Source organism: Somniosus microcephalus, unplaced genomic scaffold, assembly GCF_052327205.1.
Source record: "Somniosus microcephalus isolate GS21.2 unplaced genomic scaffold, FLI_Smic_1.0 unresolved_chr3, whole genome shotgun sequence".
Classification (NCBI taxonomy): domain Eukaryota; kingdom Metazoa; phylum Chordata; class Chondrichthyes; order Squaliformes; family Somniosidae; genus Somniosus; species Somniosus microcephalus.
The window spans coordinates 21,492,799-21,515,197 of NW_028225181.1; the positions used below are offsets into that span (position 1 = coordinate 21,492,799).

General features: G+C 52.8%; 1 protein-coding gene across 7 annotated transcripts in view; it reads right to left on the minus strand.

Annotated features, from left to right (window-relative positions):
* Positions 1-127: 127 nt before the first annotated feature.
* The window catches only part of LOC147091297 (atrophin-1-like), a 180,343-nt gene continuing 158,071 nt past the window's right edge, over positions 128-22,399 (minus strand). For 5 of the 7 annotated variants that reach the window (XM_085976720.1, XM_085976716.1, XM_085976717.1 and 2 more), the window contains 4 exons: positions 19,869-20,096; positions 14,105-14,288; positions 7,877-7,949; positions 128-1,496 (listed from right to left, as the gene is read on the minus strand). In XM_085976720.1, the coding sequence (XP_085832846.1) occupies positions 7,916-7,949; positions 14,105-14,288; positions 19,869-20,096 (446 nt within the window). In that variant the 3' untranslated portion in view covers positions 128-1,496; positions 7,877-7,915. The remainder of the gene's footprint in view (positions 1,497-7,876; positions 7,950-14,104; positions 14,289-19,868; positions 20,097-22,399) is intronic. The other 2 variants (XM_085976719.1, XM_085976722.1) reach the window with 1 other exon arrangement.

Sequence of the window (22,399 nt, forward strand, 5' to 3'; positions counted from 1 at the left end):
GGTTGACCCGAAGCTCCTCCATCTCGCTCTGTCACCGTAGAGGAGGCTTTGGAAAGGAGCGATCGATCAGGAATCCTCTCTCTCCCCCTCCCTCCCCAGTTCAGAGGCCAAAAAGGAGAATCAAAAGCAAGGTGTTTCTGTTTTTATTTGAAAAGCAGTTGATTTTATTTTAAATGTGGCCTCATATTCATGCAGACAGATACGAACAGGTACTAAAAAATAAAACTATGTATATGAGCACGGGACAATCGGAATCTGTGGGGCTTTAGAGGTCGTGGGGATTCTTCGAAGCGGGAACTTAAAAACAAAATGTTTTTCTTGCACCAACACAGGAAAGGGCCCAAACCGAGATCCAAAAATCTCGCGACGAGCATCCATTTGACTCCCTGCAATGTACGATCGTGATTTTGGATTACGATCGATCGATATCATTCAGAGTTCCAGTGGAGGGAAGGGGTTCCGTTAAAAACCTTCACCAGCTCGCTCGCTCGCTCAGCGCCCTCACACACACCCAGGTGAGATCAGGCGAACTCGGCACAGGCCGACAATGAAGCCTGGGCCTTTCCTGCTCTGTGTGTCGGGGGGGGAAGGGTGGGGGTGGGGGAGCTCGGTACCACAATGGGCGAGATCAGGCTAACTCGGCACAGGCCGAGAATGAAGCCTGGGCCTTTCCTGCTCTGTGTGTCGGGCGGGGGGGGGGGGGAGGTGGGGGTGGGGGAGCTCGGTACCACAATGGGCGAGATCAGGCTAACTCGGCACAGGCCGAGAATGAAGCCTGGGCCTTTCCTGCTCTGTGTGTCGGGCGGGGGGGGGAGGTGGGGGTGGGGGAGCTCGGTACCACAATGGGCGAGATCGGGCTAACTCGGTACAGGCCGCAAGTGGAGCCTGGGCCTTTCCTGCTCTGCGCGCGCGTGTGTGTGTGTGTGTGTGTGTGTGTGTGTGTGTATGTGTGGGGCTCGGTCCCACAACGGGTGAGATCAGCCATCTCGGCCCAGGCCGGGAACCTGGGCCTTTCCTGCTCTGTGTGTGCGGGGGCGATGGGCAGGGGTCAGTACCACACCAGGGTGGGGGGGGGGGAGTGGGGGTTACAGCGAGGGAAGGGGCGGTGGGGGGTGGGAAAGGGATGTCTGAATTGATTCTGAAAGAAGAAAATATTAAAACGTTAAATAAATTAAAAAAAAAAGAAAGAGCGGTCGTTTCCACAGAGATGGCGGGGGGAGGGCGGATGAATGCGTTGCTAGGTCACGTGACTGGCCCAAGCCAGTCAAAAGATGGCCAAAACCCCCACCCCCACCCCCCCCCGGGCCTCCATTTTCCTGGAAAAGTTTCCGTATTTGACGGTGTCAAGGTAAAGAATTAGCGTCGGGCCAGGCGGGGGGGCCTCCGGAAGGCTCGGTCCGCGGTCCTGGGTCACGTCTTGACCGCACGCTCAGTGTCGACATGCGCCACGGCCTGGCGGACTCACGGTTTCCTGTCACCCTCCTTCCTTCAAACGCCTGCAACAGGTCGACGAGAAAGACAAAAAATAAGTGGAGTGAAGGAGTCGGCCGAGTGCAATAGAAACATAGAAGATAGGAGCAGGAGTAGGCCATTCGGCCCCTCGAGCCTGCTCCGCCATTCAATGTGATCATGGCTGATCATCCAAATTCAGTACCCTGTCCCTGCTTTCTCCCCATATCCCTTCATCCCTTTAGCCTTAATAAATAGATCCAACTCCTTCCTGAATATATTTAATGAATTGGCCTCCACTGCCTTCTGTGGTAGAGAATTCCACAGGTTCTCCACTCTCTGGGTGAAGAAATTCCTCCTCATCTCAGTCCTAAATGGCTTACCCCTTATCCTTAGATTGTGACCCCTGGTTCTGGACTCCCCGACCATCGGGAACATCCTTCCTGCATCTAGTCTGTCTAGTCCTGTTAGAATTTTATAAGTTTCAATGAAATCCCCTCTCATTCTTCTAAACTCCAGTGAGTATAAGCCCAATCGACCTAATCTCTCCTCATACGTCATTCCGGCCATCCCAGGTATCAGCCTGGTGAATCTTCGCTGAACTCCTTCCATGGCAAGAACATCCTTCCTTAGATAAGGCGACCAAAACTGCACACAATACTCAAGATGTGGTCTCACTAAGGCCCTGTACAACTGCAGCAAGACATCCTTGTTCTTGTACTCGAATCCTCTCGCTATGAATGCCAACATACCATTTGCCTTCTTAACCGCCTGCTGCACTTGCATGCTTACCTTCAGCGACTGGTGCACAAGGACACCCAGGTCTCGTTGCACTTCCGCCTCTCCCAATCTATTGCCGTTCAGATAATAATCTGCCTTCCTGTTTTTGCCACCAAAGTGGATAACCTCACATTTATCCACATTATACTGCGTCTGCCATGCATCTGCCCAATCACCCAACCTGTCCAAATCATCCTGGAGTTTCTCGGCATCCTCCTCACAGCACACACGCCCACCCAGCTTTGTGTCATCTGCAAACTTGGAGATATTACATCTAGTTCCCTCGTCTAGATCATTTGTATATATTGTGAATAGCTGGGGTCCCAGGACCGATCCCTGCGGTACCTCACTAGTCACTGCCTGCCACTCGGAAAAAGACCCGTTTATTCCAACTCTTTGCTTTCTGTCTGCCAACCAGTGCTTTATCCAAGTCAGTACCTTGCCCCCAATCCCGTGTGCTTTAACTTTAATCAACAACAACTTTAAGCAGCACGGTGGCATAGTGGTTAGAACTGTTGCCTCACAGCGCCAGGGACCCGGGTTCGAATCCGGCCTCGGGTGACTGTCTGTGTGGAGTTTGCACATTCTCCCCGTGTTTGCGTGGGTTTCCTCCGGCTGCTCCGGTTTCCTCCCACAGTCCAAAGATGTGCAGGTTAGGTTGATTGGCTATGATAAATTGACCCTTAGTGTTGGGGGGATTAAATACGTGGGGTTACGGGGATAGGGTGGGATATGTGTTGGTGTAGGGGTTACGGGGATCGGGTGGGATATGTGTCGGTGCAGGCTCGATGGGCCGAAATGGCCTCTATCTGCACTGTGGGGTTTCTGTGATTCTGTGAATACAGCACAGCAGGTGGCCATTCAGGCCTGTGGCCCCATTCTTGGGAAGATGCTATCCAATTAGTCACACTCTTTCTGCTCCATCCCCGCAGCCCCGTAGAATTCCCCGTTTGAAGGTTACCAGTGAATCTGCTTCCACTGTCCTTTCAGGCAGTGCGTTCCAGATCACAACAACTCGCTGCGTTAAAAACTTTTCTCCTCATCTCCCCACCTGGTTCTTTGACCAATTATTTTAAATCTGTGTCCTCTGGTTACCGATCCAACTGCCCTGTCTACTCTATCGAAACCCTATCGTGACTGTGAACGCCTCTGTTAAACCTCCCCTTAACCTTCTCTGCTCCAAGGAGAACAACCCCAGCTTCTCCAGTCTCTCCACGTAACTCAAGCCCCTCATCCCCTGGTACCATTCTGGTCAATCTCCCCTTAACCTTCTCTGCTCCAAGGAGAACAATCCCAGCTTCTCCAGTCTCTCCACGTAACTCGAGCCCCTCATCCCCTGGTACCATTCTGGTAAATCTCCCCTTAACCTTCTCTGCTCCAAGGAGAACAATCCCAGCTTCTCCAGTCTCTCCACGTAACTCAAGCCCCTCATCCCCTGGTACCATTCTGGTCAATCTCCCCTTAACCTACTCTGCTCTAAGGAGAACAATCCCAGCTTCTCCAGTCTATCCACGTAACTCAAGCCCCTCATCCCCTGGTACCATACTGGTAAATCTCCCCTTAACCTTCTCTGCTCCAAGGAGAACAATCCCAGCTTCTCCAGACTCTCCACGTAACTCAAGCCCCTCATCCCCTGGTACCATTCTGGTAAATCTCCCCTTAACCTACTCTGCTCCAAGGAGAACAACCCCAGCTTCTCCAGTCTCTCCACGTAACTCAAGCCCCTCATCCCCTGGTACCATTCTGGTCAATCTCCCCTTAACCTTCTCTGCTCCAAGGAGAACAATCCCAGCTTCTCCAGTCTCTCCACGTAACTCGAGCCCCTCATCCCCTGGTACCATTCTGGTAAATCTCCCCTTAACCTTCTCTGCTCCAAGGAGAACAATCCCAGCTTCTCCAGTCTCTCCACGTAACTCAAGCCCCTCATCCCCTGGTACCATTCTGGTCAATCTCCCCTTAACCTACTCTGCTCTAAGGAGAACAATCCCAGCTTCTCCAGTCTATCCACGTAACTCAAGCCCCTCATCCCCTGGTACCATACTGGTAAATCTCCCCTTAACCTTCTCTGCTCCAAGGAGAACAATCCCAGCTTCTCCAGACTCTCCACGTAACTCAAGCCCCTCATCCCCTGGTACCATTCTGGTAAATCTCCCCGTAACCTACTCTGCTCCAAGGAGAACAATCCCAGCTTCTCCAGTCTCTCCACGTAACTCAAGCCCCTCATCCACTGGTACCATTCTGGTAAATCTCCCCTTAACCTTCTCTGCTCTAAGGAGAACAATCCCAGCTTCTCCAGACTCTCCACGTAACTCAAGTCCCTCATCCCCTGGTACCATTCTGGTAAATCTCCCCTTAACCTTCTCTGCTCCAAGGAGAACAATCCCAGCTTCTCCAGACTCTCCACGTAACGGAAGTCCCTCACACCTGGTACCATTCTGGTAAATCTCCCCGTAACCTTCTCTGCTCTAAGGAGAACAACCCCAGCTTCTCCAGACTCGCCATATAACGGAAGTCCCTCACACCTGGTACCATTCTGGTAACAACAATTATGACAACAACTTGCCTTGAACGTATTAAAACATCCCAAGACGCTTCACAGGACGCTTAAATCAGACAAAAATTTGACACCGAGCCACATAAGGAGGTGTTAGGACAGGTGACCAAAAGGAGGTTGGTCAAAGATGTAGGTTTTAAGGAGCGTCTTAAAGGGGAAGAGAGACGGAGAAGTTTAGGGAAGGAATTCCAAAAGGCACGGCCGCAAATGATGGAGTGATGAAAATCGGGAATACGCAAGGGGTCAGAATTGGAGGAGCGCAGATATCTCGGAGGGTTGTAGGGCAGGAGGATGTTACAGAGATAGGGAACTCTCGGGGCAGGTACAGCATGAGTCAGATAGAGGGTAAAGCTCCCTCTACACTGTCACAAAAAACACTCTCAGGGCAGGTACAGCACGGGTTAGATACAGAGTAAAGCTCCCTCTACACTGTCCCATCAAACACTCCCAGGGCAGTTACAGCACGGGTTAGATACAGAGTAAAGCTCCCTCTACACTGTCCAATCAAACACTCCCAGGGCAGGTACAGCACAGGTTAGATACAGAGTAAAGCTCCCTCTACACTGTCCCATCAAACACTCCCAGGGCAGGTACAGCACGGGTTAGATATAGAGTAAAGCTCCCTCTACACTGTCACATCAAACACTCCCAGGGCAGGTACAGCACGGGTTAGATACAGAGTAAAGCTCCCTCTACACTGTCCCATCAAACACTCCCAGGGCAGTTACAGCACGGGTTAGATACAGAGTAAAGCTCCCTCTACACTGTCCAATCAAACACTCCCAGGGCAGGTACAGCACAGGTTAGATACAGAGTAAAGCTCCCTCTACACTGTCCCATCAAACACTCCCAGGGCAGGTACAGCACGGGTTAGATATAGAGTAAAGCTCCCTCTACACTGTCACATCAAACACTCCCAGGGCAGGTACAGCACGGGTTAGATACAGAGTAAAGCTCCCTCTACACTGTCCCATCAAACACTCCCAGGACAGGTACAGCACGGGTTAGATACAGAGTAAAGCTCCCTCTACACTGTCACATCAAACACTCCCAGGGCAGGTACAGCACGGGTTAGATACAGAGTAAAGCTCCCTCTACACTGTCACATCAAACACTCCCAGGGCAGGTACAGCACGGGTTAGATACAGAGTAAAGCTCCCTCTACACTGTCCCATCAAACACTCCCAGGGCAGGTACAGCACGGGTTAGATACAGAGTAAAGCTCCCTCTACACTGTCACATCAAACACTCCCAGGGCAGGTACCGCATGGGTTAGATACAGAGTAAAGCTCCCTCTACACAGTCCCATCAAACACTCCCAGGGCAGGTACAGCACAGGTTAGATACAGAGTAAAGCTCCCTCTACACTGTCACATCAAACACTCCCAGGGCAGGTACCGCATGGGTTAGATACAGAGTAAAGCTCCCTCTACACTGTCACATCAAACACTCCCAGGGCAGGTACCGCATGGGTTAGATACAGAGTAAAGCTCCCTCTACACTGCCCCATCAAACACACCCAGGGCAGGTACAGCACGGGTTAGATACAGAGTAAAGCTCCCTCTACACTGTCCCATCAAACACTCCCAGGGCAGGTACAGCACGGGTTAGATACAGAGTAAAGCTCCCTCTACACTGTCCCATCAAACACTCCCAGGGCAGGTACAGCACGGGTTAGATACAGAGTAAAGCTCCCTCTACACTGTCCCATCAAACAATCCCAGGGCAGGTACAGCACGGGTTAGATACTGAGTAAATCTCCCTCTACACTGTCCCATCAAACACTCCCAGGGTAGGTACAGCACGGGTTAGATACAGAGTAAAGCTCCCTCTACACTGCCCCATCAAACACTCCCAGGGCAGGTACAGCACAGGTTATATACAGAGTAAAGCTCCCTCTACACTGTCCCATCAAACACTCCCAGGGCAGGTACAGCACGGGGTTAGATACAGAGTAAAGCTCCCTCTGCACTGTCACAAAAACCACTCTCAGGGCAGGTACAGCACGGGTTAGATACAGAGTAAAGCTCCCTCTACACTGCCCCATCAAACACTCCCAGGGTAGGTACAGCACGGGGTTAGATACAGAGTAAAGCTCCCTCTACACTGCCCCATCAAATACTCCTAGGGCAGGTACAGCACGGGTTAGATACAGAGTGAAGCTCCCTCTACACTGTCCCATCAAACACTCCCAGGGCAGGTACAGCACGGGTTAGATACAGAGTAAAGCTCCCTCTACACCATCAAACACTCCCAGGGCAGGTACAGCACGGGTTAGATACAGAGCAAAGCTCCCTCTACACCATCAAACACTCCCAGGGCAGGTACAGCACGGGTTAGATACAGAGTAAAGCTCCCTCTACATTGTCCCATCAAACACTCCCAGGGCAGGTACAGCACGGGTTAGATACAGAGTAAAGCTCCCTCTACACTGTCCCATCAAACACTCCCAGGGCAGGTACAGCACGGGTTAGATACAGAGTAAAGGTCCCTCTACACTGTCCCATCAAACACTCCCAGGACAGGTACAGCACGGGTTAGATACAGAGTAAAGCTCCCTCTACACTGTCCCATCAAACACTCCCAGGGCAGGTACAGCACGGGTTAGATACAGAGTAAAGCTCCCTCTACACTGTCCCATCAAACACTCCCAGGGCAGGTACAGCACGGGTTAGATACAGAGTAAAGCTCCCTCTACACTGTCCCATCAAACACTCCCAGGACAGGTACAGCACGGGTTAGATACAGAGTAAAGCTCCCTCTACACTGTCCCATCAAACACTCCCAGGACAGGTACAGCACGGGTTAGATACAGAGTAAAGCTCCCTCTACACTGTCCCATCAAACACTCCCAGGGCAGGTACAGCACGGGTTAGATACAGAGTAAAGCTGCCTCTACACCGTCCCATCAAACACTCCCAGGGCAGGTACAGCACAGGGTTAGATACAGAGTAAAGCTCCCTCTACACTGTCCCATCAAACACTCCCAGGGCAGGTACAGCACGGGTTAGATACAGAGTAAAGCTCCCTCTACACCGTCCCATCAAACACTCCCAGGGCAGGTACAGCACGGGTTAGACTTAGTCTCCTTACTCAGAGAATGGACGGGCCGATTCATCCGCTGTGGCCTATTCACCTCCGCATCGAGAAGTAGTTCGCCCAGACCCTGCAAAGCAGAATGAAGAAGAAATTAGTTAACAATGCAGGAATCACAAGTCCCTGCACCCAATAGCCCGCTGTCCCCGCCCCGCCCCCCCAACCCCTGCCCAGCACAGGTCCAGAGGGGGCGCTGACTCTCCTGGGGAACGGGCCGGGACGGAATCCAAGGGGTGAGTGAGCCCCAGACGAGGCAGCCCCAACCGTGGAGGCAGCAGTCCCCGTGACAGCCCTGATAACATAAGAACATAAGAAGCAGGAGCAGGAGTAGGCCATACGGCCCCTCGGAGCTGCTCCGCCATTCAATAGGATCATGGCTGATCCGAACCTAGACTCACGTCCACTTCCCTGCCCTCTCCCTGTAATCCCTAATTCCCTTATCTGCTAGGAAACTGTCTGTCTCCGTTTTAAATTTATTTAATGTCGCAGCTTCCACAGCTCTCTGAGGTAGCAAATTCCATAGATTTACTACCCTCTGAGTGAAGAAGTTTCTCCTCATCTCAGTTTTGAAAGGGCAGCCCCTTATTCTAAGATTATGCCCCCTAGTTCTAGTCTCACCCATCAGTGGAAACATCCTCCCCGCATCCCCCCGATCAAGCCCCCTCACAATCTTATATGTTTCGATAAGATCGCCTCTCATTCTTCTGAACTCCAATGAGTAGAGGCCCAACCTACTCAACCTTTCCTCATACGTCAACCCCCTCATCTCCGGAATCAACCGACTGAACCTTCTCTGAACCGCCTCGAGAACAAGTATATCTTTTTTTAAATATGGAAACCAAAACTGCACGCAGTATTCCAGGTGTGGCCTCACCAATACCCTGTATAACTGCAGCAAGACTTCCCTGTTTTTATACTCCATCCCCCTTGCAATAAAAGCCAAGATTCCATTGGCCTTCCTGATCACCTGCTGTACCTGCATACTAACCTTCTGTGTTTCATGCACCAGGACCCCCAGATCCCTTTGTACTGTAGCACTTTGCAGTTTCTCTCCATTTAGATAATAACTTGCTCTTTGATTTTTTCTGCCAAAGTGCATAACCTCACACTTTCCAATATTATATTGCATCTGCCAAATTTCTGCCCACTCACTTAGCCTGTCTATGTCCTTTTGCAGGTTTTTTATGTCCTCCTCACTCACTGCTTTCCCTCCCATCTTTGTATCGTCGGCAAACTTGGATACGTTGCACTCGGTCCCTTCCTCCAAATCGTTAATATAGATTGTAAAGAGTTGGGGTCCCAGCACTGACCCCTGCGGAACACCACTAGTTACTGATTGCCAGCCCGAGAACGAACCATTTATCCCAACTCTTTGTTTTCTGTTAGATAGCCAATCTTCCACCCATGCCAGTATATTACCCCCAATCCCATGATTTTTTATCTTGATCAGTAATCTTTTGTGCGGAACCTTGTCAAATGCCTTTTGGAAGTCCAAATACACTACATCCACTGGTTCCCCTTTATCCACCCTGTATGTTACATCCTCAAAGAATTCGAGCAAATTTGTCAAACATGACTTCCCCTTCATAAAACCATGCTGACTCTGTCCTATTAAATTATGTTTATCCAAATGCTCTGTTACTGTTTCCTTAATAATGGACTCCAACATTTTGCCAACCACAGATGTTAGGCTAACTGGTCTATAGTTTCCAGCTTTTTGTCTACTTCCCTTCTTAAATAAGGGTGTTACATTAGCAGTTTTCCAATCTGCCAGGACCTTTCCTGAGTCCAGGGAGTTTTGGAAAATAATCACCAATGCATCCACAATCCCTACCGCCACTTCTCTCAAGACCCTAGGATGTAGGCCATCAGGTCCAGGTGATTTATCCGCCTTAAGTCCCATTATTTTACCGAGTACCATCTCCTTAGTGATTTTAATCGTGTTTAGCTCCTCCCCCCCCATTGCCCCCTGTTTGTCCAGTGTTGGGATATTTTTAGTGTCCTCTACTGTAAAGACTGATACAAAATATTTGTTCAGCGTCTTTGCCATCTCCATGTTCCCCACCACTAGTTTCCCGGTCTCATCCTCTAAGGGACCAACGTTCACTTTAGCCACCCTTTTTCTTTTTATATAGCTGTAGAAACTTTTGCTATCTGTTTTTATATTTTTTGCTAGTTTACTTTCATAATCTATCTTCCCTTTCTTAATTCATCTTTTAGTTATTGTTTGCTGGCTTTTAAATGCTTCCCAATCTTCTATCCTCCCACTAGATTTGGTTACTTTATATGCCCTTGTTTTCAGTCGGATACTATCCTTTATTACTTTACTAAGCCACGGATGGCTGTCTTTTCTTTTACTCCCCTTTTTCCTCAGTGGAATATATTTATCTTGAAAGATGTGAAATATCTCCTTGAATGTACGCCACTGCTCTTGTACTGTCTTATACTTTAATCTGTTTTCCCAGTCCACTTTAGTCAATTCTACTCTCATACCTTCATAGTCTCCTTTATTTAAGCTCAGTACGCTGGTCTGAGATCCAACTCTCTCACCCTCACACTGAATTTGGAATTCAACCATATTATGGTCACTCAATCCAAGGGGATCCTTTACTAGGACATTTTTGATTAATCCTGTCTCATTACACAGGACCAGATCTAAGATTGCCTGCCCCCTGGTTGGTTCAGTTACATACTGCTCAAGGAACCCATCCCTAATACACTCTATGAACTCTTCCTCAAGGCTGCCATGCCCAATTTGATTAGTCCAGTCAATATGAAAGTTAAAATCCCCCGTGATTATAGCTGTTCCCTTATTACAAGCCCCAACTATTTCCTGATTTATACTCCGACCAACAGAGTTGCAACTGTTAGGAGGCCTATAGACTACGCCCACTAGTGACTTTTTCCCCTTATTATTCCTTATCTCCACCCAAACTGTTTCACTATCCTGATCCTTTGACCCAATATCATTTCTGACTATTGCAGTGATTCCATCCTTGACTAACATAGCAACCCCACCTCCCTTTCCTTCCTGTCTGTCCTTCCTAATTGTCAAATACCCTTGTATGTTTAGTTCCCAGTCATGATCATCTTGCAGCCATGTTTCCGTAATGGCCACCAGATCATACCCATGTGTAGTTATTTGTACCATCAACTCGTCTATTTTGTTACGAATGCTGCGTGCATTCAGATAAACAACTTTCAAATATGTTTTCTGACAATTTATTCCTGCTTTTACCCCTTTTACTACTTTACCTTTATCATTATATACATTCTGTCCCTTCCTGACACGCTCTGGTTTTTCATTCCCCCACTGCTACCCTGCTCTATTGCCTTCTCCGCTGTCATTTTTATTGTTCACTCTCTTAAAACCTCCCCCCCACTAATTAGTATAAAGCCCTCTCTACAGCCCTAGTTACTCGATTCACCAGGATTCTAGTCCCAGCACTGGCCAAGTGAAGTCCGTCCCAATGGAACAGCTCTCTCCTGTCCCAGTACTGGTGCCAGTGTCCCAAGAAGCAAAACCCATTTCTCCCGCACCAGTCTTTGATCCACGCATTTAACTCTCTAATTTTATTTACCCTAGCCAAATTAGCACGTTGTTCCCCGCCGACACCCCCAAAACTTTCCGGCAGGGGTCGCTCAACATCGATCAGGAGCAGGAACCCGGGCTGATTCACCCCCTCCCTAATCCAGGGGTTACTGGACAGGGATCAGGAGCAGGACCCGGGCTGATTCACCCCCTCCCTAACCCAGGGGTCACTGGACAGGGATCAGGAGCAGGAACCCGGGCTGATTCACCCCTCCCTAACCCAGGGGTCACTGGACAGGGATCAGGAGCAGGAACCCGGGCTGATTCACCCCCTCCCTAACCCAGGGGTCACTGGACAGGGATCAGGAGCAGGAACCCGGGCTGATTCATCCCCTCCCTAACCCAGGGGTCACTGGACAGGGATCAGGAGCAGGAACCCGGGCTGATTCACCCCCTCCCTAACCCTGGGGTCACTGGACAGGGATCAGGAGCAGGAACCCAGGCTGATTCACCCCCTCCCTAACCCTGGGGTCACTGGACAGGGATCAGGAGCAGGAACCCGGGCTGATTCAGCCCCTCCCTAACCCAGGGGTTACTGGACAGTGATCAGGAGCAGGAACCCAGGCTGATTCACACCCTCCCTAACCCAGGGGTCACTGGACAGGGATCAGCAGCAAGAACCCGGGCTGATTCACTTCCTCCCTAACCCAGGGGTCACTGGACAGAGGATCAGGAGAAGGAACCCGGGCTGATTCACACCCCTCCCTAATCCAGGGGTCACTGGACAGGGATCAGGAGCAGGAACCTGGGCTGATTCACCCCCTCCCTACCCCAGGGGTCACTGGACAAGGATCAGGAGAAGGAACCCGGTCTGATTCACTTCCTCCTAACCCAGGGGTCACTGGACAAGGATCAGAAGGAACCCGGGCTGATGCATCCCCTCCCTAACCCCATTCTGTACCTGCCCTGGGAGTGTTTTATGGGACAGTGTAGAGGGAGCTTTACTCTGTATCTAACTCGTGCTGTACCTGCCCTGGGAGTGTTTGATGGGACAGTATAGAGGGAGCTTTACTCTGTATCTAACCTGTGCTGTACCTGCCCAGGGAGTGTTTGATGGGACAGCGTAGAGGGAGCTTTACTCTGTATCTAACCCGTGCTATTCCTGCCCTGGGAGTGTTTGATGGGACAGTGTAGTGGGAGCTTTACTCTGTATCTAACCCGTGCTGTACCTGCCCTGGGAGCGTGTGATGGGACAGTGTAGAGAGAACTTTACTCTGTATCTAACCCGTGCTGTACCTGCCCTGGGAGCGTGTGATGGGACAGTGTAGAGAGAACTTTACTCTGTGTCTAACCCGTGCTGTACCTGCCCTGGGAGTGTTTGATGGGACAGTGTAGAGGGAGCTTTACTCTGTATCTAACCCATGCTGTACCTGCCCTGGGAGTGTTTAATGGGACAGTGTAGAGGGAACTTTACTCTGTATCTAACCCGTGCTGTACCTGCCCTGGGAGTGTGTGATGGGACAGTGCAGAGGGAGCTTTACTCAGTATCTAACTCATGCTGTACCTGCCCTGGGAGTGTTTGATGGGACAGTGTAGAGGGAGCTTTACTCTGTATCTAAGCTGTGCTGTACCTGTCCTGGGAGTGTTTGATGGGACAGTGTAGAGAGAGCTTTACTCTGTATCTAACCCGTGCTGTACCTGCCCTGGGAGTGTTTGATGGGACAGTGTAGAGGGAGCTTTACTCTGTATCTAACTCATGCTGTACCTGCCCTGGGAGTGTTTGATGGGACAGTGTAGAGGGAGCTTTACTCAGTATCTAACTCATGCTGTACCTGCCCTGGGAGTGTTTGATGGGACAGTGTAGAGGGAGCTTTACTCTGTATCTAACCCGTGCTGTACCTGCCCTGGGACTGTTTGATGGGACAGTGTAGAGGGAGCTTTACTCTGTATCTAACCCGTGCTGTACCTGCCCTGGGAGTGTTTGATGGGACAGTGTAGAGGGAGCTTTACTCTGTATCTAAGCTGTGCTGTACCTGTCCTGGGAGTGTTTGATGGGACAGTGTAGAGAGAACTTTACTCTGTATCTAACCCGTGCTGTACCTGCCCTGGGACTGTTTGATGGGACAGTGTAGAGGGAGCTTTACTCTGTATCTAACCCGTGCTGTACCTGGCCTAGGCATGTTTGATGGGACTGTGTAGAGGCAGCTTTACTCTGTATCTAACCCGTGCTGTACCTGCCCTGGGAGTGTTTGATCGGACAGTGTAGAGGGAGCTTTACTCTGTATCTAACCCGTGCTGTACCTGCCCTGGGAGTGTTTGATGGGACAGTGTAGAGGGAGCTTTACTCTATATCTAACCCATGCTGTACCTGCCCTGGGAGTGTTTAATGGGACAGTGTAGAGGGAGCTTTACTCTGTATCTAACCCATGATGTACCTGCCCCGGGAGTGTTTGATGGGACAGTGTAGAGGGAGCTTTACTCTGTATCTAACCCGTGATGTACCTGCCCTGGGAATGTTTGATGGGACAGTACAGAGGGAGTTTTACTCTGTATTGGAAAGCACTAATCATGATCTACTTTAGTTTCTCGTCTGTTTGGTAAGAAACTCTTTATGAGCGGGCTTGACTGTGTCATGTGACTGAAACATCCCCGACAGGCAAACGTGGCCTAGCTAGGCCAAAAAGGCTCCCCACCTGTAGTAGTCCTCCTGCCCGGGGAGGGGCACTCCGTGCAAGTGGTGGTGCCCCTGGAGCCACTGCTGGTGCTGCTCGATGGCCAGGCGCTGGAGTTCAGCGGACTGGGCCTGCATTGCTTGGAGCTGATGTGCGGCCGACATCGGTGCTGGGACTGAGCCCTGCAGTTCCCTGTACGGTGTCCCTGCAGGGGTCATAGAAAAGATGGTTGAAAAGACGACCAATCGGGCCTGTTACAGATAGGAACAGGAGGAGGCCCATTCAGCCCTCTCGAGCCTGTTACCACATGAACAGGAGGAGGCCCATTCAGCCCCTCGAGCCTGTTACCATAGGAACAGGAGGAGGCCCATTCAGCCTTCTCGAGCCTGTTACCATAGGAATAGGAGGAGGCCCATTCAGCCCCATGGAGCCTGTTACACAGGGACAGGAGGCCATTCAGCCTTCTTGAGCCTGTTACCATAGGAACAGGAGTCGGCCCATTCAACCCCTCAATCATATTACCACAGGAACAGGAGGAGGCTCATTCAGCCCCTTGAGACTGTTACCATAGGAACAGGAGGCCCATTCAGCCCCTCAATCATATTACCACAGGAACAGGAGGAGGCCCATTCAGCCCCTCGAGCCTGTTACCATAGGAACAGGAGGAGGCCCATTCTGCCCCTCGAGACTGTTACCATAGGAACAGGAGTAGGCCCATTCAGCCCCTCAATCATATTACCACAGGAACAGGAGGAGGCCCATTCAGCCCCTCAATCATATTACCACAGGAACAGGAGGAGGCCCATTCAGCCCCATGGAGCCTGTTACCACAGGGGCAGGAGGCCATTCAGCCTTCTCGAGCCTGTTACCATAGGAACAGGAGGAGGCCCATTCTGCCCCATGGAGCCTGTTACCACAGGGGCAGGAGGCCATTCAGCCTTCTCGAGCCTGTTACCATAGGAACAAGAGGAGGCCCATTCTGCCCCATCAAGCCTGTTACCATAGGAACAGGAGGAGGCCCATTCAGACTCGATCCTGTCCTCACCTGAACCCCTGCCCCGAACACATACAGATACACACACACACACGTGTGCACATGCACTCGTACACACAAACAGAAAGGCATGCACGCTCACACACTCGTGCACACATACTTGTACGCACACACAGAGGTGTTCACACACGTGTGCACACACACACACATACTCGTGCATACACCCACATGCAGGCGAGCACACACACAAACACACACAAGAAATACACACACACACACACACACTTAAACACAAAGGCCGAGAAATTCGTCTCGGTCGCTCCGATACTGTCCGTACTCCGCCACTGCCCGAGATGAATTTCTAGCCCAAACACTTTGCAGTGAAACACGGGATAGTGATCCGGAGCAAGGACCCTGGCTAATTTTCTCCCCCGCCCTCACCCAGGGGCACGGACGCCATTATTAGACCCTATAGACCAACCACCCGGCTCTCTGCCCACCTCGCACCCAACCTCAATACAGTCTTCCCTTCGTAAACATGACGCAATCCTTTAAAACCCAATCCTGGCATCATCTGGGGAAGAAGGTGGGATTGAAGGATGTGGTGAGAAGGTGGGGAGGTGGGAGTGAGGGATATGGGGAGAAGGTGGAGAGGTGGGAGTGAGGGATACGGGGAGAAGGTGGGGAGGTGGGAGTGAGGGATATGGCGAGAAGGTGAGGAGGTGGGAGTGAGGGATATGGGGAGAAGGTGAGGAGGTGGGAGTGAGGGATATGGGGAGAAGGTGGGGAGGTGGGAGTGAGGGATATGGGGAGAAGGTGAGCAGGTGGGAGTGAGGGATATGGGGAGAAGGTGTGGAGGTGGGAGTGAGGGATATGGGGAGAAGGTGAGGAGGTGGGAATGAGGGATATGGGGAGAAGGTGGGGAGGTGGGAGTGAGGGATGGGGAGAAGGTGAGAGTGAGGGATACGGGGAGAAGGTGGGGAGGTGGGAGTGAGGGATATGGGGAGAAGGTGGGGAGGTGGGAGTGAGGGATATGGGGAGAAGGTGGGGAGGTGGGAGTGAGGGATATGGGGAGATGGTGGGGAGGTGGGAGTGAGGGATATGGGGAGAAGGTGGGGAGGTGGGAGTGAGGGATATGGGGAGAAGGTGGGGAGGTGGGAGTGAGGGATATGGGGAGAAGGTGGGGAGGTGGGAGTGAGGGATATGGGGAGAAGGTGAGGAGGTGGGTGTGAGGGATATGGGGAGAAGGTGGGGAGGTGGGAGTGAGGGATATCGGGAGAAGGTGGGGAGGTGGGATTGAGCGATATGGGAAGAAGGTGGGGAGGTGGGATTGAGGGATATGGGGAGAAGGTGGGGAGGTGGGAGTGAGGGATATGGGGAGAAGGTGGGGAGGTGGGAGTGAGGGATATGGGGAGAAGGTGGGGAGGTGGGAGTGAGGGATATGGGGAGAAGGTGGGAGTGAGGGATATGGGGAGAAGGTGGGGAGGTGGGAGTGAGGGATATCGGGAGAAGGTGGGGAGGTGGGATTGAGGGATATGGGGAGAAGGTGGGGAGGTGGGAGTGAGGGATATGGAGAGGAGGTGGGGAGGTGGGAGTGAGGGATATGGGGAGAAGGCGGGGAGGTGGGAGTGAGGGATATGGGGAGAAGATGGGGCGGTGGGAGTGAGGGATATGGGGAGAAGATGGGGAGGTGGGAGTGAGGGACATGGGGAGAAGGCGGGGAGGTGGGAGTGAGGGATATGGGAAGAAGGTGGAGAGGTGGGAGTGAGGGATATGGGGAGAAGGTGGGGAGGTGGGTGTGAGGGATATGGGGAGAAGGTGAGGAGGTGGGAGTGAGGGATATGGGGAGAAGATGGGGCGGTGGGAGTGAGGGACATGGGGAGAAGGTGGGGAGGTGGGAGTGAGGGATATGGGGAGAAGGTGGGGAGGTGGGAGTGAGGGATATGGGGAGAAGGTGGGGAGGTGGGAGTGAGGGATATGGGGAGAAGGTGGGGAGTGAGGGATATGGGGAGAAGGTGGGGAGGTGGGAGTGAGGGATATGGGGAGAAGGTGGGGAGATGGGAGTGAGGGATATGGGGAGAAGATGGGGCGGTGGGAGTGAGGGATATGGGGAGAAGGTGGGGAGGTGGGAGTGAGGGATATGGGGAGAAGGTGGGGAGGTGGGAGTGAGGGATATGGGGAGAAGGTGGGGAGGTGGGAGTGAGGGATATGGGGAGAAGGTGGGGAGGTGGGAGTGAGGGATATGGGGAGAAGGTGGGGAGGTGGGAGTGAGGGATATGGGGAGAAGGTGGGGAGGTGGGATTGAGCGATATGGGAGGAAGGTGGGGAGATGGGAGTGAGGGATATGGGGAGAAGGTGGGGAGGTGGGAGTGAGGGATATGGGGAGAAGGTGGGGAGGTGGGAGTGAGGGATGTGGGGAGAAGGTGGGAGTGAGGGATATGGGGAGAAGGTGAGAGTGAGGGATATGGGAAGTAGGTGGGGAGGTGGGAGTGAGGGATATGGGGAGAAGGTGGTGAGGTGGGAGTGAGGGATATGGGGAGAAGGTGAGGAGGTGGGAGTGAGGGATATGGGGAGAAGGTGGGGAGGTGGGAGTGAGGGATATGGGGAGAAGGTGGGGAGGTGGGAGTGAGGGATATGGGGAGAAGGTGGGGAGGTGGGAGTGAGGGATATGGGGAGAAGGTGGGGCGGTGGGAGTGAGGGATATGGGGAGAAGGTGGGGAGGTGGGAGTAAGGGATATGGGGAGAAGGTGGGGAGGTGGGAGTGAGGGATATGGGGAGAAGGTGGGGAGATGGGAGTGAGGGATATGGGGAGAAGGTGGGGAGGTGGGAGTGAGGGATATGGGGAGAAGGTGGGGAGGTGGGAGCGAGGGATATGGGGAGAAGGTGGGGCGGTGGGAGTGAGGGATATGGGGAGAAGGTGGGGAGGTGGGAGTGAGGGATATGGGGAGAAGGTGTGGAGGTGGGAGTGAGCGATATGGGGAGAAGGTGGGGAGGTGGGAGTGAGGGATATGGGGAGAAGGTGGGACGGTGGGAGTGAGGGATATGGGGAGAAGGTGGGGAGGTGGGAGTGAGGGATATGGGGAGAAGGTGGGGCGGTGGGAGTGAGGGATATGGGGAGAAGGTGGGGAGGTGGGAGTGAGGGATATGCGGAGAAGGTGGGGAGGTGGGAGTGAGGGATATGGGGAGAAGGTGGGGAGCTGCGAGTGAGGGATATGGGGAGAAGGTGGGGAGGTGGGAGTGAGGGATATGGGGAGAAGGTGGGGAGGTGGGAGTGAGGGATATGGGGAGAAGGTGGGGAGGTGGGAGTGAGGGATATGGGGAGAAGGTGGGGAGGTGGGAGTGAGGGATATGGGGAGAAGGTGGGGAGGTGAGAGTGAGGGATATGGGGAGAAGGTGGGGAGGTGGGAGTGAGGGATATGGGGAGAAGGTGGGGAGGTGGGAGTGAGGGATATGGGGAGAGGGTGGTGAGGTGGGAGTGAGGGATATGGGGAGAAGGTGAGGAGGTGGGAGTGAGGGATATGGGGCGAAGGTGGGGAGGTGGGAGTGAGGGACATGGGGAGAAGGTGGGGAGGTGGGAGTGAGGGATATGGGGAGAAGGTGGGGAGGTGGGAGTGAGGGATATCGGGAGAAGGTGGGGAGGTGGGATTGAGCGATATGGGAAGAAGGTGGGGAGGTGGGATTGAGGGATATGGGGAGAAGGTGGGGAGGTGGGAGTGAGGGATATGGGGAGAAGGTGGGGAGCTGCGAGTGAGGGATATGGGGAGAAGGTGGGGAGGTGGGAGTGAGGGATATGGGGAGAAGGTGGGAGTGAGGGATATGGGGAGAAGGTGGGGAGGTGGGAGTGAGGGATATGGGGAGAAGGTGGGGAGGTGGGAGTGAGGGATATGGGGGGAGTGAGGGATATGGGGAGAAGGTGGGGAAGGTGGGAGTGAGGGATATGGGGAGAAGGTGAGGAGGTGGGAGTTGAGGGATATGGGGCGAAGGTGGGGAGGTGGGAGTGAGGGATATGGGGAGAAGGTGGGGAGGTGGGAGTGAGGGATATGGGGAGAAGGTGGAGAGGTGGGAGTGAGGGATATGGGAGAAGAGTGGGGAGGGGTAGAGAGAATGGAGTGGGAGTGAGGGATATGGGGAGAAGGTGGGGGAGTGGGAGTGAGGGATATGGGGAGAAGGTGGGGAGGTGGGAGTGAGGGATATGGGGAGAAGGTGGGGAGGTGGGAGTGAGGGATATGGGGAGAAGGTGAGGAGGTGGGAGTAAGGGATATGGGGAGAAGATGGGGAGGTGGGAGTGAGGGATATGGGAGAAGATGGGGAGGTGGGGAGTGAGGGATATGGGAGAAGGTGGGGAGGTGGGAGTGAGGGATATGGGGAGAAGGTGGGGAGGTTGGAGTGAGGGATATGGGAGAAGATGGGGAGGTGGGAGTGAGGGATATGGGGAGAAGGTGGGGAGGTTGGAGTGAGGGATTTGGGGAGAAGGTGGGGAGGTGGGAGTGAGGGATATGGGGAGAAGGTGGGAGGTGGGAACGAGGGATTTGAGGAGAGGTGGGGAGGTGGGAGTGAGGGATATGGGGAGAAGGTGGGGAGGTTGGAGTGAGGGATATGGGGAGAAGATGGGGAGGTGGGAGTGAGGGATATGGGGAGAAGGGAGTGAGGGATTTGAGGAGAGGTGGGGAGGTGGGAGTGAGGGATTTGGGGAGAAGGGAGGTGGGGTCAATCGCTATCAGAATGCTCTCTGTCTGACGGCCCTAGTTGCCTTAACACGTTCTTAAGATTGACTATGTCCGTTTAACTTACAGTGCCATTGACATCGACCGTCTGCTGAGCTCTCCACGGTGCGTGACCCCAAGATGGAGTCCAACCAACACCACGGACTCTTACCGAATATCTGGTGCCGTAGGATCTCATGTTCTGAAACCGGCTGCCCTAGTAGGTGGTTGGGAATGGTACCAGACGGGTAGGCTATCCGAGTGAGTTGTCCACTGCCTGCCAATGGATCTATGAGGGGGTGAACCCCCTGGGCAGCTGAAAGACAAAATATTTGAATGTCTTTGGAGTTTGATGTACTTTGGAGGCTAGATCAGTCCATCAAACCTGTTGGGGAAAAATTGAGAGCCTCAGTTGCAAAATACACAGTCATCCCCCATATCCCTCAATCCCACCTCCCCACCTTCTCCCCATATCCCTCAATCACACCTCCCCACCTTCTCCCCATATCCCTCAATCACACTTCCACCAACCTTCTCCCCATATCCCTCACTCCCACATTCTCCCCATATTCCTCACTCCCACCTCCCCACCTTCTCCCCATATCCCTCACTCCCACCTTCTCCCCATATCCCTCACTCCCACCTCCCCACCTTCTCCCCATATCCCTCACTCCCACCTTCTCCCCATATCCCTCACTCCCACCTCCCCACCTTCTCCCCATATCCCTCACTCCCACCTCCCCACCTTCTCCCCATATCCCTCACTCCCACCTCCCCACCTTCTCCCCATATCCCTCACTCCCACCTCTCCACCTCCTCCCCATATCCCTCACTCCCACCTCCCCACCTTCTCCACATATCCCTCACTCCCACCTCCCCACCTTCTCCCCATATCCCTCAATACCCCCTCACAACCTTCTCCCCAACATCAATTGCCATTTGGGGTAGAGAGTTCCAAACTTTACCACCCTTTGTGTTTCGAAGTGTTTCCTAACTTCACTCCTGAAAGGCCTGACTTTAATTTTTAGACTGTGTCCCCTAGTCCGAGAATCCCCAACCAGCGGAGATAGTTTCTCTCTGTGTACCCTATCTGTTCCCCTTAATATCTTGAAAGCTTCGATCAAATCACCACTTAAACTCCAGGGAGTACTACTCCAGTTTATGTAATCTCTCCTCTTAACTTAACCCTTGGAGTCCAGGTATCATTCCACACCGAACCACCCGCACACTTAGACTGAGTGAGGTCCAGGCAGGAGCAGGAGTCACTGGACAGTGATCAGGAGCGGGAAGGCTGGCTGATTCTTCCCCTTCTAAGGTCACTAAGGTCCATTGCAGCCCATAAACCCTGGTCCCGCTGGGGTTCAATAACTCAGCACAGGCCGGGGAAGGAGCCTGGGCCTTTCCTGCTGTGTGCGGGGGGTCTCAGTCCCACACCGGGCGAAATTAGGCCATCTCAGCACAGGCCGGGGATAGAGCCTTGGCCTTTCCTGCTCTGTGTGAGGCAGGGCGCAGAAACAGTAAGAGCTAGCGCGCTGAGACTGGTACCAGTGGCGTGTGACGCTCGCTCAACAGGCCAAGTCATACTGTGGGCTGCGCCTCGTGCTTAGCTCAGTAACACAGGGTGGGTCTGTCCCCATGTGAGCGAGAACGTCCGAATCCTAAAATGTTAAAACAATAATCAGAAAATAGCAAGTTTATAAACTTCCCATGAGCTTGGCCCAAAATGGCCACCAGATTTGGACACCTCACAGCAGTTACCAGGCAAAGCAAAGCAACCATGATATCACCTTACCCAGAAAGCACTGTGGTGAGACGCACAGTGTACCTGTACACAACCTATTGACCCCAGTGTTGTCACCTTACCCAGAATGCACTGTGGGAGAATCGCAGCACACCTGTACGCTTCCTATTGACTCCAGGGATGTCACCTTGCCCAGAATGCACTGTGGGGCGATGCACAGCTCACCTGCACAGTGCCAACTGACCCCAGTGATGTCACCTTATGGAGGACTGGGTCAGGTAGATGTTCTGAACTGTCAACGTCAGGTGTGAAATGTGGGTTGTTTTGGCCAGTAGGACAGCAGGAGATGGCACACTAATGGAAGTGGGGCTATTCCAGCATGCAAAGCGTAGTGAAAGCCATCTATCAAAAACTATTCGCCGGGGGACTGGGGCCCTTCCTCGGATCGCTGGGGATTCCTGTCTCGATGATGCTCTCAGCATCCAGTGGGGAACAGAAGCAAGGGCAACTGGGGAATATGGCCAATATTTTTCATGACGAAGAAATTGCGGGAACAATGAACCAGATCGTCAGGGAGCCATTAGTGACATCAACTTACCCACAATGCTCTGCAGGAAGAGGCCAACTCTCCCAACTAAACTAAGCTGTCCTACATCCCCCCCAGTCCTTCACCCCCAGGGAGATATCTGTACACTGACTGGTGTCTCTCAGTCCCTCTCTCTCAGGGAGATATCTGTACACTGACTGGTGTCTCTCAGTCCCTCTCCCTCAGGGAGATATCTGTACACTGACTGGTGTCTCTCAGTCCCTCTCTCTCAGGGAGATATCTGTACACTGACTGGTGTCTCTCAGTCCCTCTCTCTCAGGGAGATATCTGT